At 49.4% G+C, this 16,158-nt stretch overlaps 5 protein-coding genes across 5 annotated transcripts; 2 read left to right on the forward strand and 3 right to left on the reverse strand.

Annotated features, from left to right (window-relative positions):
• Positions 1-1,377: 1,377 nt before the first annotated feature.
• ARB_03095 (uncharacterized protein) lies at positions 1,378-6,225 on the reverse strand (the record flags this gene model as incomplete). The annotated part of the gene is made up of 2 exons (XM_003010348.1): positions 1,378-3,654; positions 3,751-6,225. The coding sequence occupies 2 exons, from the start codon at positions 6,223-6,225 to the stop codon at positions 1,378-1,380; spliced, it is 4,752 nt and encodes a 1,583-aa protein (XP_003010394.1).
• Positions 6,226-7,065: 840 nt separating this feature from the next.
• Positions 7,066-8,924, reverse strand: ARB_03096 (NCS1 allantoate transporter; the record flags this gene model as incomplete). The annotated part of the gene is made up of 4 exons (XM_003010349.1): positions 7,066-7,679; positions 7,732-8,007; positions 8,073-8,499; positions 8,565-8,924. 4 exons carry the CDS (start codon positions 8,922-8,924, stop codon positions 7,066-7,068), a joined length of 1,677 nt encoding a protein of 558 aa, XP_003010395.1.
• Positions 8,925-9,287: 363 nt separating this feature from the next.
• On the forward strand, positions 9,288-10,531 carry ARB_03097 (dimeric dihydrodiol dehydrogenase, putative; the record flags this gene model as incomplete). The annotated part of the gene is made up of 3 exons (XM_003010350.1): positions 9,288-9,719; positions 9,791-9,911; positions 9,984-10,531. 3 exons carry the CDS (start codon positions 9,288-9,290, stop codon positions 10,529-10,531), a joined length of 1,101 nt encoding a protein of 366 aa, XP_003010396.1.
• A 282-nt stretch (positions 10,532-10,813) lies between these two features.
• Positions 10,814-12,383, reverse strand: ARB_03098 (uncharacterized protein; the record flags this gene model as incomplete). Its single annotated transcript, XM_003010351.1, has 4 exons — positions 10,814-10,980; positions 11,008-11,520; positions 11,586-11,906; positions 11,969-12,383. 4 exons carry the CDS (start codon positions 12,381-12,383, stop codon positions 10,814-10,816), a joined length of 1,416 nt encoding a protein of 471 aa, XP_003010397.1.
• An 80-nt stretch (positions 12,384-12,463) lies between these two features.
• Positions 12,464-13,979, forward strand: ARB_03099 (uncharacterized protein; the record flags this gene model as incomplete). Its single annotated transcript, XM_003010352.1, has 2 exons — positions 12,464-12,893; positions 12,943-13,979. The coding sequence occupies 2 exons, from the start codon at positions 12,464-12,466 to the stop codon at positions 13,977-13,979; spliced, it is 1,467 nt and encodes a 488-aa protein (XP_003010398.1).
• Between the last annotated feature and the right edge of the window lie 2,179 nt (positions 13,980-16,158).

A 16,158-nucleotide genomic window follows, 5' to 3' on the forward strand; every position in this document is an offset into this window, starting at 1 on the left:
GCGTCCACCCAGACACGATTTTCCATTTCCACACTATAGATGAAAGTTAGGTATAAGTAGTCGAGCATATTGCGGAATAGAAACATGCATACTGTGATTCCACAGCCACCACAGTGCTGGTCACCAATTGGAACACAATCCTTGTTGCACAACAGCTTGGAAAGTGGCTCTCTCGCTGCAGGGCCACACTCATAGCAGGGTCCTTTACCCTTGGAGGCGAGTGCAATACAGCCAACGCTGAGAGGACCAAAACTGGCTATGCACCACTTCTCACAATGGTTTTGATTTTTCTCCTCAGGGTGAGCAGCAGCAGTCGAAATCCCCGTTGCTGTACGTAAAGGAGCATAAGCAGCTTCTCAAATGACAGAAGGTAATGCCTTTGAAGGCTAAAATACGGTTGTTGGGCTCACCCACCGAGAAGTAAAAGGTTAATCAAACGCATTTCCACAAGTTTGAGAGATAGGCCTGAGTAGTTAACTAAGGGGAGGGGTATTCCAAGAGGATAATTCAGAATGATGGTATGAAACAATCAGGTTGAAAGGAAGAGGAGACCCGGGTATTTATCTATTGTCTTGACAACAAGACTGAGATACCAGGTTTGACCAGCTTCAGGCATAGAATTGGCCATTGGCTCTTCTACTTCGTTCTTTGCGAGGATAGCAAAGATCAACCCCTTTTTCTTCCAGATATGGCTGTAGCGCCGTATGTCACTGCATGATTATGGGCCAAACATGCAGTATTTTCCCACGTTGCAAGCCCAGCTGAGAGGTATCAAGCTTCTCTCCACATTGTAGCTTGGGTCGCAGAGCTGGTGGCGCTTCTTTGCCAAATAGCCTCTGCATATAAGCGATCCCCAACAAGCCCAGGCGGACTGATGTATCCATGCTGCTGGGTCTCAATGCGGCCAGAGCCGAAGGACGCCTGCGGGGATCTACTAACCAGCACACGTTCTCATACTACTGTCCAGATGGCGGTGGAGCGCCCAAGGCCATGCATCTGGTGGATAGCTTCCTCTAAGGCGGGCTCTCTGGCTCGAAACTAGCCACCTGGCTGCTCAGCTTCCAGATATTCAAGCGAGCCAAACTCGATGCTGACTCGGAATTTAGCCGAATGGCGGTCACGTGGTTGTTGGTTTCTTGGCTCCTTGGGGCCCAAAAGGGGAAAAAGCGACGACAACGAACAAACAACAAGTCAACGTTCTATTAGAGCTACCTAAGAAATATAACTACACGACACCTGCAGCAAGCTACCAAGAAGACAAAGGAAGAGGCGAAAAAAAAAAAGAAAGCAGATAGAACGCCCCAAAAGAAAATAACTAACTCTTTCCCGCGATGGCAAAAGCCCGATGCCCAGGCTCAAAGCGAACCGAAGGACAGACTAGATGCTGGAGAGCGGAAGCCCAAACACCACGTCTGGTTGCAGGACTTTGACGACAGGAGCATCACGCAAACTGGCTATCCTTTGTCGGATCACTGGATAAGGGACTCCTTGGACTAAAAGGGCGATTGCAAGCGGGATTCGTGTCTGCAAGAGATGTATATCATCGAGTGAAAAGCAGTCCGTGTCATACTCCATCCGCAACACCAGTTTGTCCTCTGATACAGCACTGAACTCACAGAGTAGTCGGAATTTGGCTCCATCAGTAAAGGTGTAACATGTCTCAAACCCTGGCGCGGAGATTTCTAGCCCATTCGAATGGTCCCGGCCATGGAACGTAACGACGGTCTCGAACAGAGGATGATCTGGGGCTGACGTGCGCACCTGAAGATGCTCTAACAGCTGATCCCAGTGAATTGAATGGCCCACTGACTCTTGCACCGATTGTTGTACTGCTTTGAGGTATGGCTCTGCCTTGTCGGTACTTTCATCCGCCGTATATCTGATACGGATTGGTAATGGCTCCAAGAAGAGTCCAACCACATCTAGCTCATCACGCGATTTCCTGTTAATATACGGAATACCCAAGACCATGTCAGTTGAATTTATGGCAGCAGGAGCCGTAGTAGGCCTTTCCAAGCAGAGTGCGACTGCGGCAATTGCCAGCTGCTGACCTGTAATGGACGACCGACTGATGAGGCTCTTCATTCCTTGGTATGCCGCTGAAGGCACTTCGCAGAAGACGGACTTTCCACGATACCCGCGCCTACGTCCCTCATGTCCTAGTAAATGGGATGTCGGTGGAAGTTGGCTCAGTGTTTCTGACCAGAAAGTTAGATCACAGTCACTAGGTACACTCCCCCAGGTCGTGGTGGTCATATAAGTCATTGAGACCGGAAGGAGAGGCTCCCCATGGTATCTTTGAGATATCTCTCTCAGCAACGTCTGAAGTGTTGTCAAATCGGCAACTATATGGCTAACGGTTAAGATAAATTGTGACCTGGAAATCACAACCCTAATGGGAGCTGTCCTTGCCAATGCAAATGGCCGATTAATCTCTATCCATGGGTTGATAGTGCTGTTAACCAGCCGCACTCGGGGAGCTAGTGGGCTATACTGTCGTACCGCGGATCCTGTTGCCCGAGAGTATATATAACGCGATCGCAGGATCCGGTGGCGAGCCATCACATCGTTGCAAGCATCGGCTAGACGCACCCGATTAACGACTTTGCTATCCATCTTAGCAATAAAGTTGACATTGAAACTGGATGTACACTCGTTCACTTGGCACTTATGCCACCATTCTAACTCCATTGGAGATAGCTTTGATTCCCCAAGAACCATTTCGTCGCGCCTGAGGAGCTGCAGCCCTGGGCCATTTTTCTCGATAGCCTCTGCTAGCTGTTCAATGCGATCGTGCTGCACTATTAGGCGGAGCGGGATCTGTTGGCCTAGAACCTGACTTATGCGAATTTTGAGCTGCAGCTGCAAAAGCGAATGCCCTCCTAGCTCGTGAAAGCTGGAATGTGTGTTGAGTGAAACCTGAGGCTCAAGTCGGAGCACGTAACGAAATGCCTCGCCGATTAACTCCTCCAGGCACCCTCGTAACGGCCGTCCTGTGGGTGTAGCAGCCTGAAGGCTCATCTTCGCCAGGGCTATGTAGTCCCGCTTGCCTGCCTTTGTGGTTGGAAATTCTCTCAAGGCAAATATTTTGCGAGGATTTGCATAAGGAGGAAGAACCTGTGCTATTCTCGCTGCAAAAGCACTCACATCAGCTGTGGATGGAAGAATAGCTGCAACAAGGTGGTTGCCCTGCCTAGCCACAGCCACAGCTGTCACTTCCGATGAGGCACGAACCATCCGAGTTTCCAGATCGTCCAAGTCAAGACGGAATCCTCGGAGTTTAATCTGACGGTCATTTCTGCCTAAGCAAACAACCTCGCCATTGCTAGACCAGTATCCTCGATCTCCTGTTTTATACATTCGTTCTCCAATGCGGCGTATGGGATCAGCAATGAATCGTTCCTCAGTCTCCTTAGGCATTCCAATATAATGGCGAGCAACCTGCACACCAGCGATGTATATCTCGCCAATCACGCCAGGGGGGACTAGTTCACGATGCCGATTCATTATATATAACCGTGTTGAGGGGTTTGGTGGCCCAATTGTCACCGTTTGACTAGGATACAAGCGTTTTATGGTTGCGCCGCATGTGCCCTCAGTTGGCCCATACATGTTATAAAGCGCTTTCTCCTGGGACCACCGATCACATACAGCCTGTGGAACCGGCTCCCCCACGAGGTAAACCTAGATAAATACCTTCGTTAGAAAACTTTGGTTTCGGATACGGAGATCCTCTGATGATACACTTACGGAACTCAATCGATCATAGTGCGCAGGGTTTAAGACACGCGCCATTGAAGGGGTCAATATGGCAGAATCGACATCGCTGAGATGTGCAAAAGGGTCCCCTCCGCTTTGCAAAACGAGGGTAGCGCCGTAACAAATTGTGGAGAATATTTCATGAATGCTGCCGTCAAAAGCTACCGACATTATCTGAGCGACGCGGTGCCCTGGTTGTGCGAATAGCCGCACTTCCAGATCCCGTTGGAATGCCACAAGACCCTCATGGCTGCACATGACTCCCTTAGGCCTTCCAGTAGAGCCAGAGGTGAAGCATAGATAGGCATTAGCTTCTGGATGAGGTGAACGACGATGAGGTAGAGGAACCTCGTCCCTGGTTACCAATTCATCGGTAACAAGCAGGGTTTTGCAGACTGCCGGACAGACCCCCTTGTTGGTCTCTGAGGGAATAAGGAATACGTTCGCTCCGGAAGCTGAAAATATGATATCTCGAGCTTCCTGCGGAAGTCCGCCATCTACTGCACAATAGACACCCCCTGCCTTTAGGATTCCCATCATCCCAACTATCCAGTTAGAGGAGCGGTCTGCATGGGCACAAACCACATCACCTGGAGATAAATATTCTCTCAATATGCTTGCTACACGGCTGGACTGTGCATCAAACTGCCCATATGTCATCTCGAGGCTACCCTTCTGGATGGCGATTGCATCAGGGTTCTTGGAAGCTGCTGACTCGAATAATGTTACCAGGTCATCTTGGACTGCCATAGTGGTTGTGAGCGTGGAGTGGCAGTTCCCAAAGTTCATCAGTGTCTCGAGATCAGCGCATCCCAGAAGTCCTTGCAGACACTCTTTTATAGACCGATGTGGTATTAAAAGGAGCTGCATTGCGCGTTGGTAGTGACGTCCAACACCCCCTATATCCCGCCGGCTATATTTTGAGGTGTGATAAACAAATCTTGCTCCGCCATTTGGCTGCACGTTGATGCTAAGCGGTACATCTGTCGTCTGACGTGTGTATGGAGCTTCTATTGGTAGTATTCCCCCTGGACATTCTGGTTCTGGTACTTGTAAGGCCATTGCAGTTGCGAAGTTTCGGGTATAGCCATTGTCAGGTGTGGTCCATTGGTACTCGGCCAACTCCATTATCTGGGCAAACACAGCCTTCAGGAACTGTTCGGCAGATAAATCTCGGTCAACCTTGACACAGAGTGGTAATGTGTTGACCAGCGGACCTATTACTTCATCAACCCCTTCTAGCGGGAGGTTTCTTCCCGCCAGTACCGCTCCAAAAATGACGCTGTCCGAGTCAGCATAACAGCTTAGGACTACTGCCCATGCTGCATAGTAGAATGCGGCTGGTGTGATGCCCAGGTTCCTGACAAGCCCCTGCAGTTGTGTTCCCGGGATATTACTTATGACATGAATCTCTTCGCTCTCTATAACAGAACAGGAAGTATCTCCTTGACTTGGAGGCGCCGGAAGCAGCAAGTCTCCTTGTGATTGTTCAAGCTGGGGAGCTTGTCTTCTCCAGTATGCATCTCCTTCCTCCTTGTGCTGTTGACGCCATAGTCCAATTTGTCTATCAACCTGTTTGAATGATGGGCCAGGGCTTGGGCGGGCAGATAATCCTGCAACAATGCGGCGGACTTTGCAGAATAAAAGCATGGCTGAGTAACCATCAATGAGTGCATGGTGAACCGCCCAAATTATTGTGCTCTTGCTAGATGCGGAGTCTCTTCCTGGAAAGTGAACCACTTTAAATGAGGATGAGAGCGACGAGGGAAGGCCCATGGTTTGCAGATGCTTCTGATACTCCAATTCTGAATTGACTGTGACCTCTGTCCAGGAAAACTGGCCCTGACCCGGAATATCCAATTCACCGCCCATGGCTGGTATCTGAAAAATTGGCTCCACTTCTATCACTGACTTCCATGCTTCCTTCATCTGTGGGATCATGCTTGCAAGAAACGTTTCATAGTGATAAATTATATTGGTCCCAGGGTTCTTCAGAGAGCCATGAAGGAGAGAGGCTTGCATTTCACTAAGACCTTCCGTGGCATGTTCATCGAGGGTCGGCTCTTGCATTGTCAGAGCAGTGTTGGTAGTATTGTCCTTTTCCTTCTCTGCTAACATCTCTACTGCCGGAACCGGGGTCGTAGCTCGTGGGGAAGACTCGATGGAAGACAGTGATGCTGGTGAATCATCTTCGCTATCGTCAGAGAAGCATGGCGTTCTCACTTGATGGTAATCAGGTTTAGAACCCGGTTTGAATTGTTCAAATAGGTCGTTCAAGTTATTGCACGAAAGAACCTGGGCCACGGATAACGATACCCCATACTGCCGGCAACGTGTTACCAGTTCAACAGCATTGAGAGAATTTCCTCCATTCTTGATAAACCCGGATCCAAGCTCCAGGTCTTCAGCGCCAACCTCCAGGACTGCTGCCACCTGCTCCAACAGCAATTGTGGAAATAGGCTCATCACGATTAATGATATTTCTTGAATGTTTTGACTGCAGGCCACAGATGGTACCATTTGTCCGCCATATATAGGCAAACTTGGCCACCTGCTTACTGAAAGTGGTGTTCTAATTCCGCAGGATTATCCAGAATGGTCGCTCGGTAGCCGATGTTGACGCGGCTCACACACCGGGCCTGTTAATGAGTAGTCAAGGGGGCGGGGGCTTGACAAAGAGCTTACCCTACTATTCATTTATATGCCAGTATTATGTATGATTACGCCCCATTGCTTCCGTTACACGTCAATATTTAAATATGTCACGCATAGCCGAAAGATATTCTTTGATGTCGTCAAACAGAAAATGAGGCTTCCTTACTAAAAGCGGTCTACACAACCAAAATCGTTATCCATGAGGTATCAAGGGCACCACCTAGGTTGAACTCTACCGGGTTAATCTTTTTTATTGAAATCCCTTACTATTACCCACGATTTGCAGTAAGCTTCTCGGCATTTGTTTTGTTTAATGCAATGATACAGGTCCCGATCTTAGTACATGACTTGTTGACCGGAAGGATTTCCGTATGAATATTTCCATAATCCTGCTAACCCTTCTATTGCTTAGTTCAAGCCGCCTTCTCTCCCGGCTCAATCTTCGGTCACCGTGAATATACAGAATAAATTGTTGCTTGTTAACGGAGCATCCAATCTTGCACTCACATTGGCTGAATGAAAACGAGAGGCACGCTGTTAAAGCTATTGCAAATTTACACTTTCGCATTATTTGCAGATTTTGTTTTATTTTTTATGGACAACATATATACAGTCTGTTTCAGACAAAACACAAATATGGGGGTTATCTATCTAAACCTTCTCAGCCCCATTTTCGGAACCTTGGGCGGAATTCCCATCACTATCATCGGTCTCTCCCGATGAGCTAACTCCTAGTTTTGCCGCTTCTGTTGGTGTAAACGTTCCAAACATATCATCTTTGTCAATATCCCCAATTCCTGGTGGTGGAAATACCATATTAATGACAGTATGGACTGCCATTGATGCTAAAAGCCCATAGGGAAAGCCGAGTGCATACAAGCGATCGACTCCGATGGGCATCATGATGGTAGGATTTATACTATGTATGAATCCTGGAAGCAGTGGAACCCATCCTACTAACCAAGGGATGGTACTCCTCCAGTTAACTCCGGAGGTATAGTAGTATATTCCATCGGGTCTAGAGTGGTAGAGATCTGAGAGTTTGAGACGCCGCTGTCGAACAATCCAGTAATCGCTGATGTGGATTCCGCAAAGGGGGGCCATGAAAATTGAGAATGAGGATATGACGCTGACGAACGTTTTTGCAGAAGCAAGCAACTCCCAGGGGCAGAGTGCCATCCCAAGAATAAGTCCAACATAACATCCGCGACGGATATTGATATATCTTGGCAGTAACCCAGAGAGATCCATACCAACCGAATACCCTAGATTCATAATGTCAGAAAGCACCAGGTTTATGGCTTGGGAAGAATTTACCGTTATCAACAACCGTTAAGGCCAGTTGGGAGCTGACCAGTCCGAGGCCAGCAAAAAAGGCCGCTGCTCGCGACGTTGAGCTATAATCCCTTTGCAACCACATTGCTAGGATGGTAGGAGGGTTCCACAGAGGTTCCCCATATATCTTCTGCGTCGCAGATGATGTCAGGCACCCGAAGAGCGGCATGACAGACCCAATTATGATGAATGTGAACCATTGGCCGAAAACTTGATCGCTAGGCTTTCGCGCAAACCGGGAGAAATCCATCTGGCTAGCTGTATATCAAGTCAGCTTGTTGTGCAGCTAAATCGCGGGAATACACTTTAAGGATTTTGCCTACTAAGTGCAATCGAAACCGTCCCTACTACCGTTGTAGTCCCTTGAAGAATGCCAAACCCCAGGGCAGAACTGCCTTGGAGATCTGAAGCTTGGTGAATCAAATCCCCAGCTCCCTTGGCGTAAGATAAGGACCATATCATGATTCCCAACAGTGAAGCAAAAGATATTACATTCATCCCTATCATCAGCTTTTCACTCCTTTCGGGCCGACGATAAAGCATTGGGATCGATATAATATTAAATAACGCCCATCCGATTATTTGCTGCGTGGTTACATGTGCAGACTCCGGGAGAGTATTTTGCAAGTTGTTGAATGAAGGAAATATGGCCGCCAGAATGGCCGACACACAAAGGCCACCAGTGTATGATTGGAAGGCGAAACCAACGATCGTGAGCCCGATACGTATCACGGTTGGGACGATGGCGCCCTGGGTAATGGAACGGCACGTTAGATTAATGCATGCATTGAAACTGCCAACCTCACCCTACTTACAAAAATACCCCAGATGACCCTTGAATAGACAGGGAATCCAATGTGCCACTCTGCCCCGATATATCCTATCATCACAGCCACGATTGCTGCAATGATTCTTCCCAATATTACCGCTATCATGGTCTGCCATACGGAGAGCGAAGATGCAACAAGAGCAGCGCCAAGCTGCCAGTTGGTGAGACTGAGCTGCCAAACCGACCACCATCCAACAAAGGTCAAAGTCGACCAAGTGCGACGGGAGGGTGGCAGAGGGCGAATATCGTCATTTATCCAAACAGAGACAGCTTCATTGTTCTCAGAGGAAAGAGTCACTGCACGATGGAGGCGGCGCAACATGGTGCCTTGGGATGTTGCTTTCATTGTGCTCGAGGCCAGAGATGGGGAGGAAACAAAAAATGCACTGCCGTGGCTTTGACAAAACCGATCGCCTGCTATACCCAAAATCCGATGAGTGACACAAAAAATACTCCATTTAGAAAAAGGAAAGGGGATTGAATCTATAAACAACGCAAGAAATAAACGTGGCAAGGTTCAGGTGTGAGGCTGATACTCCGTTGCTTCTTCGGTGCCCGAAGATTCTGGCCGGCGACTCGACGGCAACCAAAACCAAACGCAGTTCGATAACTTTTATAGACGACCCAAATTCCATGTTAGTTACTCAAGAAGATCCGTTGGTCAACATAGTTTTTTTCTAGAAATTTTGTGGAACATACATCGCTCACAATGACAAGTCGTATCCGTCTCGGAATCGTTGGTCTGTCGGCAGATCCCAGTCATTGCACCAATTTCATCCACAAACTACCCCTAACAACAACTTCATTGAGCAAAAACTATGAAATCGTTGCGTTGTCGATGTCCTCGCCAGAAAAGGCCATGGCAGCTGCTGCCGCCCATGGCCTGCCGCGGGAAAAGGGTTACCATAAGGTTGACGACCTAGCCAGAGATCCCGACGTTGACTTAGTCGTTATCTCGGTCAAGGTCCCTCGTCGTACTGAGTTAGCGATGGCTGCTATTAATGCAGGCAAGGATATATACGTCGAATGGCCCTTTGCGTCCAACTTGGTGGAGGCTGAAGCGTTGGCCAAACGAGCCCGCGAGCAGCAGATCAAGAGCATGGTCGGCCTTCAAACGAGGCTCGCTCCTCAGGTTCTGAGGGTAAGTTTATGGGCTCTACCATTGGAATTGTTGTACTAGATAACCCTTTCTAACGGTCAAGGTGACTTTAGATGAAAGAAATCATTCAGACGGGGGCTCTAGGGCGGATCTTGGCTACCAACCTGGTGGTGACTGATGACCTTTTCCTAAAGTTCCACGCCGACAAGAGACATTCCCATGATAAAGAAAATGGTAACCTCCCCAATTTCAACGGGCAGAGTTCGGTGTGACAAAAGGAACGACAGACTAACAGGCCATTCTCAGGTGCAAACATCGTGACCATTGCTGGTGGCCATCTCATCGACACCATGGTATTCCTTCTTGGCGAGTTTACCACTTTAAATGCCCAAACGAGTATGCAATTTCCGAAACCAGTTCTCAAAGATGCCCAAGGCAACCCAAAGACAGGTCAATTCAATGATGCCCCGGACACGTTCACCCTCCATGGTAAAATGGGAGACCAAGACATTCCGACGTCAATATGCATGTACTCGCATCCACCAACCAGTCCGAATTTATTCCAGTGGATTGTTACTGGAGAAAAAGGATCTCTAAAGATGGAAGGTCCTAGTTTGATGATTCATGCTATTCCGCCTTGCTTGTTTGAGACTGATTCCGGGGAGGGGCCAGTGGACTGGAAGGAGATCAAACTGGAAAACACTGCATCTCAAGGAGCTGAGTACCAAGCGTGGCTAGATAACGACAGGTCTCGGATTGTAACACTCGATGATGCTGTGATTCGATATCGCATGATTGATGCCATATTCAGGAGTTCTGAGACGGGGGAGTCTACATCATACAGCTATAAATAGGACTTAGGTAGCATTGGGCGATAGATATGTTAGATATGTGTGAGACTCAGAAAATATATATCGAACATACAAAATGCGCTTGGTTTATAACTATTGGTCGAAGGCCTGCGGTATTAGCAGTTGAGACTATGCTACAGCCAAAAGTAGTTTGACTTAGCTTAATACTATCAATTCATCTTGAATAATTCGGACGTGGAGAAGAAAGTTCAGGAATAGATATCTATTTTGCTAGTATTGTGAGCAATGAGGTTGGTAAGTCCAGGACATCACTTGGTGGCCATCTCATCTTTGACAGGTGATCCCAGGTCTCAGATCAATAGCCGATGGCCAAGCGCCTGGCAACGGAGCAATTCTTGCGACCTCCCAGCCAGATGAAGAAGCTAATCTTCTCCAATCACTTTCGGTACGTTCCTGGCCATGTTCAGCAGTAACCATCACATTGATATCCCCTATTCTAGACATCCGACTGCACCTACCATCGGCTAGCACCGATTCCAGCACCACCAGCCGGCTTACCGGACCTTTGATGATGCTTTTACGGATATTTTCAAGAATTTTTCGGGCCTGTTCGTCGTTCCAGTCATGCAAACACCAGCGCATAACATATGCTTCCGCGGGCACCACTTCAGTCAAGAAGTCGCCTGCAATGAGATTTTCGGAAGAGATGCGTGAGCCAACGTCTGCATACTTTCCGGCCGGTGAGTGGAATGCCTCTTGGAGGAAAGGTAGTACCCTATGTGTATCAAAGACGCCCCCTCGGATATCAGGAAATGCTCGAAGGAGCGCGGCAATGAGGGAGCCATCGCCACCTCCGAGGTCAATTAGGGTAGTTCCCTCTAGCTCGCCCCATGGGTATGCGGAGACCATGCCAGGGGTCTGCGCCATGGCCGTCGCTCCCATACACCCCCGTAGGCGAACCATTGCCCCATTGCTCTCGAGAAAGCTGAACATACTTTCATCCGTATCATAATGGATCTGCGCCGGAGAACCTATTTCATATCAGCGCAATGAACATTGATGAAATTCTTCTGTCATCTATAGAGTGGTTACTCACGAGCTGCCTCCTCATCCAGCGACTGGGGAAGTCCTCGTGCCATCTCGTAGAACTCATGGCCACAAACACTAGCCCAGCGGTGCCATTGCGTCCAATGTGATTGTTGCAACATCTCCGATGCCTCGTTGTTTCGCACAGTGTCGGTGGCCGAATCATAGTGAAAAATGCCGTTGTTAGCTAGGAGACGAAGTATCTGGCGAAGCCGATCCGGCCGAGCCTTGCTAGCTGTAGCCAGCTGCTCCAATTTCAGAGACCCATCAGAGAGGTGGTCAGCAATCCGCAACTTTACAGCTCCAGCCAGGCATTGGGTATTTTGGTACGCTGTTTGTCTGTTTAGTCTTCTGGGGAGTTCCTGGTCGAAAGGGGTCGAAGCCTCGGCTTACCGAACAAATGATCAGCGAGTGCCAAATGGGCAGGTTCGAGGGTCTGAATGACCTTATTTGCTAAGTCAATGATATTATTTGCTGCTGATGTCACTCTTATATCACCCCCTTGGTCAACTCTTCGAAGTGAAGCGAGTAATGCAGCGTTGTCAGGCTGATCGAATTCCCTGAGCACTGTGCGGAGGGCAGCCTCGATCGTCATCAGCGACTGCAACATCGTGAATGATAATATCAAACGGTCACAATATGTTGCTTTGGATAGTAAATAGCGACCGGAAACATCATGGATAAAACTGTGGACAAGCTCCTTAATTAGAGTAGCCTCGGGAGTTGTTGCCGGCCGCCGCCAGGTCAGCCCGGCAGCCGAGAATATGGTATATTCAACCCGCGCAAGTTTGGGGGTATAAACTTGCATATTAGCATTATCTGTTTCTCCGCTTGATTCTATGGAACAATTTTCCATGGGTATTAGGAGCCATAAGTCGTCTTACAGCCATGGACAATTCTTGCGACGAACGAGCACCGTTGCTCTCTCAGGCCGAGTCAGACCTCCACCCGCATATTTCACATCCTCAAGAAGATGATACCCAAAATGAGTATACTGTGTCCTATCGAGTTCTACCGATATCATTATTTGCGTCTTTGGGAATGGCAGCCACGATAGCGACAACCATATATGCCTATGCGAATCTGCTGTGCGCTGATCCGAAAGCCTGCAAAGATGGCGAGCAAAGTGCATATGCTGCAGTGGTAGCAATCGCCAATGGAATCGCACATACAGTAGCGATCCTGATCTTAGGCCCACTGGAGCATCTAGTGAAGACGCAGCTGAAAGCAGGCCTGGCTTTATGGATCGTATGCCGAGCTGCGAGCGTCCTGTGTTTGGTGATAGGCGGTGATTCCTCCCCATACCTTCAAATAGAAAGTAGGACGAAAACAACAGAATCAAAGCTGACTGTCTCGAACAAAACTAGTTGCACTTCGAAGCGTTCCAATTGCTGTATCAGGGCGGCTCTTTGAAGGCATCGCATCGGACAATCTTCTTCATTTCAACCTCAACACAATCTATGTGTCTACTGCTTCGCCGTCAGCACCAGAGACATCTCGCCTTATTGCGGCATCATTGGCCTTATATATGGTAGGGACAGCCGTGGGGCCTATGGCTGTTACTGTCTTTCAAAACTATACAGCCAGTTTCACCACAGCAGTGGCGATATTTGCTGTCGCTATGGTATACCTGATGGTGTTCGTACCGAATCCCACGAAAAAGCATCTATCATCCGGGCCAGGAGATGCAGAGTCCATCCAGGAAAGGGTATCAGACAAGTCGAGGTTGATGGTCCTGCTGTCACCATTACAACCATTCTATGATAACCCGCTGGCCATCCCCTATGGCTTATCGCTGCTGTTGTACACAGCTGTTCAAGGCCATCTTTTCCCCGTGATCATGGTTTTCGCCTCTATCCGCTTTCACTTTGCCAGCCTGGAGAATGGTCTCCTAGTCTCTGTTGCAGCAGCTTGCGCCGCACTCCAGATACTGGTGAAGGTGTACATCGCGCCGGGAATTGCCAGACTGCTGGGGCGCCAGTCAGCCACTACAAGCGACAATGCCAACCGAAACACAGTTGTAACAGCTGTCTGCATTCAAATGACGGCCCTGGTCGCTATGACCCGAGTAACCAGTGCTGTCCAGCTGTATCTGGCGGTTGCAATCTCGGCTGCCGGGCTTGCGGTGCCGGCGTTTTTCAAGAGCCACTTCGTCTCGTTCATGCCGAACGCCTCCCAAGCCATCTCGGCTCTAACATTCATGGAGAGTATCGGAGGGCTAGCCTCCCCTTTCTTTCTAGGCTCATGGCAGGCTGTTTTCCCGGGTCAATCAGTGTTTTTCTTCGCAGTTGGTCTTTTGGTGGTCTGTCTGTGTCTGTTCCTGGCGGCGGAATTTCTTGTTCTCTCCAAGAATCGTAACTGGCTACAGCGCAGAAAAGCACTGAATGACTTAACGCCGTGCTAGCCTGTACGGAGTATCCGTGGACGTCCGAACGTTTGTATTCCTCTGTTGTCTTAGTACTTTATTAGTTAAGGAGCTTTTTTTATTTGTTTTCGATCCGAGATCGGAAGTTGACGCTCTTTGGCCGCAGCTTCGAGGGTGTTCAATCCCGCGATATTCAACCATTTCTGGATTGCTATTCGAGTATTCCGTAGTTGACCAGCATTCATACTATATCATTGTGGTTGTACAGTAAATGAATTGTTCATTCAAAGGAACAAGCGAATGTCAGAGCTCTCCTCCGTATGCTGAAACCATTGGCAGTGACCGGGGGAGTTGATTAGACCAAGGCCAAGGCTGCAAATCTCTGTATTTAATGAACCATATATAATAGTTACCAGTTTCAAGGGTTAAACTATTGGCAACAATATTGGCTAATCGAAATACGTCGAGTGGCGTTTGAACTACCCAGAGCAAACAGACAGCATCTCAAATGCTGCACTGAGTACCCGGTAGAGTGGCAGATAAGTGGTTCGGACACTTCAGCAACCCCCCCCTAGCAGGATCTTCTGCGTCACAGCCCACTTAGTTCCCTGTTGCTAACGGTGTGCTTGTTGACTAGCAGTGGTCAGAGCCACCCAGGGAGGAGCATCCTCTCGCGAGAAGAGCCCCTGTTCACACCTGCATATCCCGCAAACATTGGCATATGCAGCCCGGGAGCTTTGTAACAATGTAGAGTGAGCAGGAGGTTTTGTCAAACCCTCCTCCTTGCCTGGCTCAATTACTTCCACACAGCATACTCGGCTCCGAGCCCTGTCTCTTGCATCACATTTGCAACTGGTCGAACACAGCATCAGTCTTAACTCATATTCCCTCCCGCCGCTTCGTGTGTATCCCACCTGCAGATTGGGATCAAAGCGCAATATGACGTATTTTGGTAGCTCAACACTGTGATCCGAACATCACCCTGAGCTCGCTTTGCCTTGGAGACGGCAAGTCGGCTACCCCGAGCTACCTCTGGCGCCCGCGAGGCCACTATGCGATCTTTCGTATCTCGAGGTACTTCGCGGTGGATCCGGAGCTTCACCGTCGAAAATCTCTGGCCGCCGGCTCAAGACATGGGATGGCAACATGGATTGCCAGCGGGCCAAACAGAGCAGCAGCTCCGGTCACGTCGTTTGCTTGCTCTTCTCAGGGGTTCGCCGGCCTCGAGGTGTGTATATATACGCTTCGTAGGGTCCTGCTATAGATCACGGCCGAGGAGCAGCGAGAGCAGAGCGAGTCGACAAACCAGCCGGAGCAGACGGAACGGCCCCCCTTGCACCCTCCAGCAGCAGCAGAAGAGCAAGCAAGCCCCTCCTGGCCGTGTCTGCTTTGGCTCCTGGACTGTGGCTGCTGTTGTAAAAGTGTTTCTTTGCATCGTCGCCGTCGCTTGGCCACTAACCAGCAAGTTTGGTTGACTAACTAACTGACTGACTAACTAACTAACTAACCAGTTGGTCGCTCTGGATAAAAACTCCGTCCTTTGTCTGCCCCGTCACCATCTTCCAGCATCCCCCGACGCCGTCTTCCCCCCGCCTGCTGCAGCTTCATCTTCGCCTTCGACTCGACAGTGATAGCCCGTCTGCGACCTCGTCGTGGCCAGGAACAAGCCCGAGCAGCCACTCACCGCCTCGCTGCTGGCGATCGACCGAGTCTTTTTTTTTTTTTTGTTTTTAGCCGACCTATGTAACTACAACCAGTGAACTAGCAGACTCGGCCCTTGTCTGCTCCACGGCGTTGTCGAGTTGGCTGCGCAGTCCTGCTCCTAGGATCATCAGACAGACGCCAGGAAGAGAGACGGTAAGCTGGTCCCTGTTGTGTGCTTGCGTTCTGCTCGCTGGCCGGGGCGTCTGGGGGTTGTCCTAGATGCCGCTACATGGCCCGGGGGTTGGCTGCAAGAGGACCCCCCCTGGCTGACGGTTTCGATAGCTTGACAACCAGCGCCTTTCAACCTCGAGAAACCCCCTGGAGACGGCCGTCGGCTGGGTCAAGCAGTGCATACGGACGCTTCGGTACCGTACAACCCGGCATCAACCTTTAGGACGCTGCTGTCTTTTCCAAGCAATACGCACCCAGTACCCCCAGTCACTCCACGCCATCCATATATAAGCTATACCCACCAGCACACCCGTCTCAACCCCTCAATATGGCTTCAATTTCT

Source organism: Trichophyton benhamiae, assembly GCF_000151125.1.
Source record: "Trichophyton benhamiae CBS 112371 chromosome Unknown contix01456_5.r1.exp, whole genome shotgun sequence".
NCBI classification, from domain to species: domain Eukaryota; kingdom Fungi; phylum Ascomycota; class Eurotiomycetes; order Onygenales; family Arthrodermataceae; genus Trichophyton; species Trichophyton benhamiae.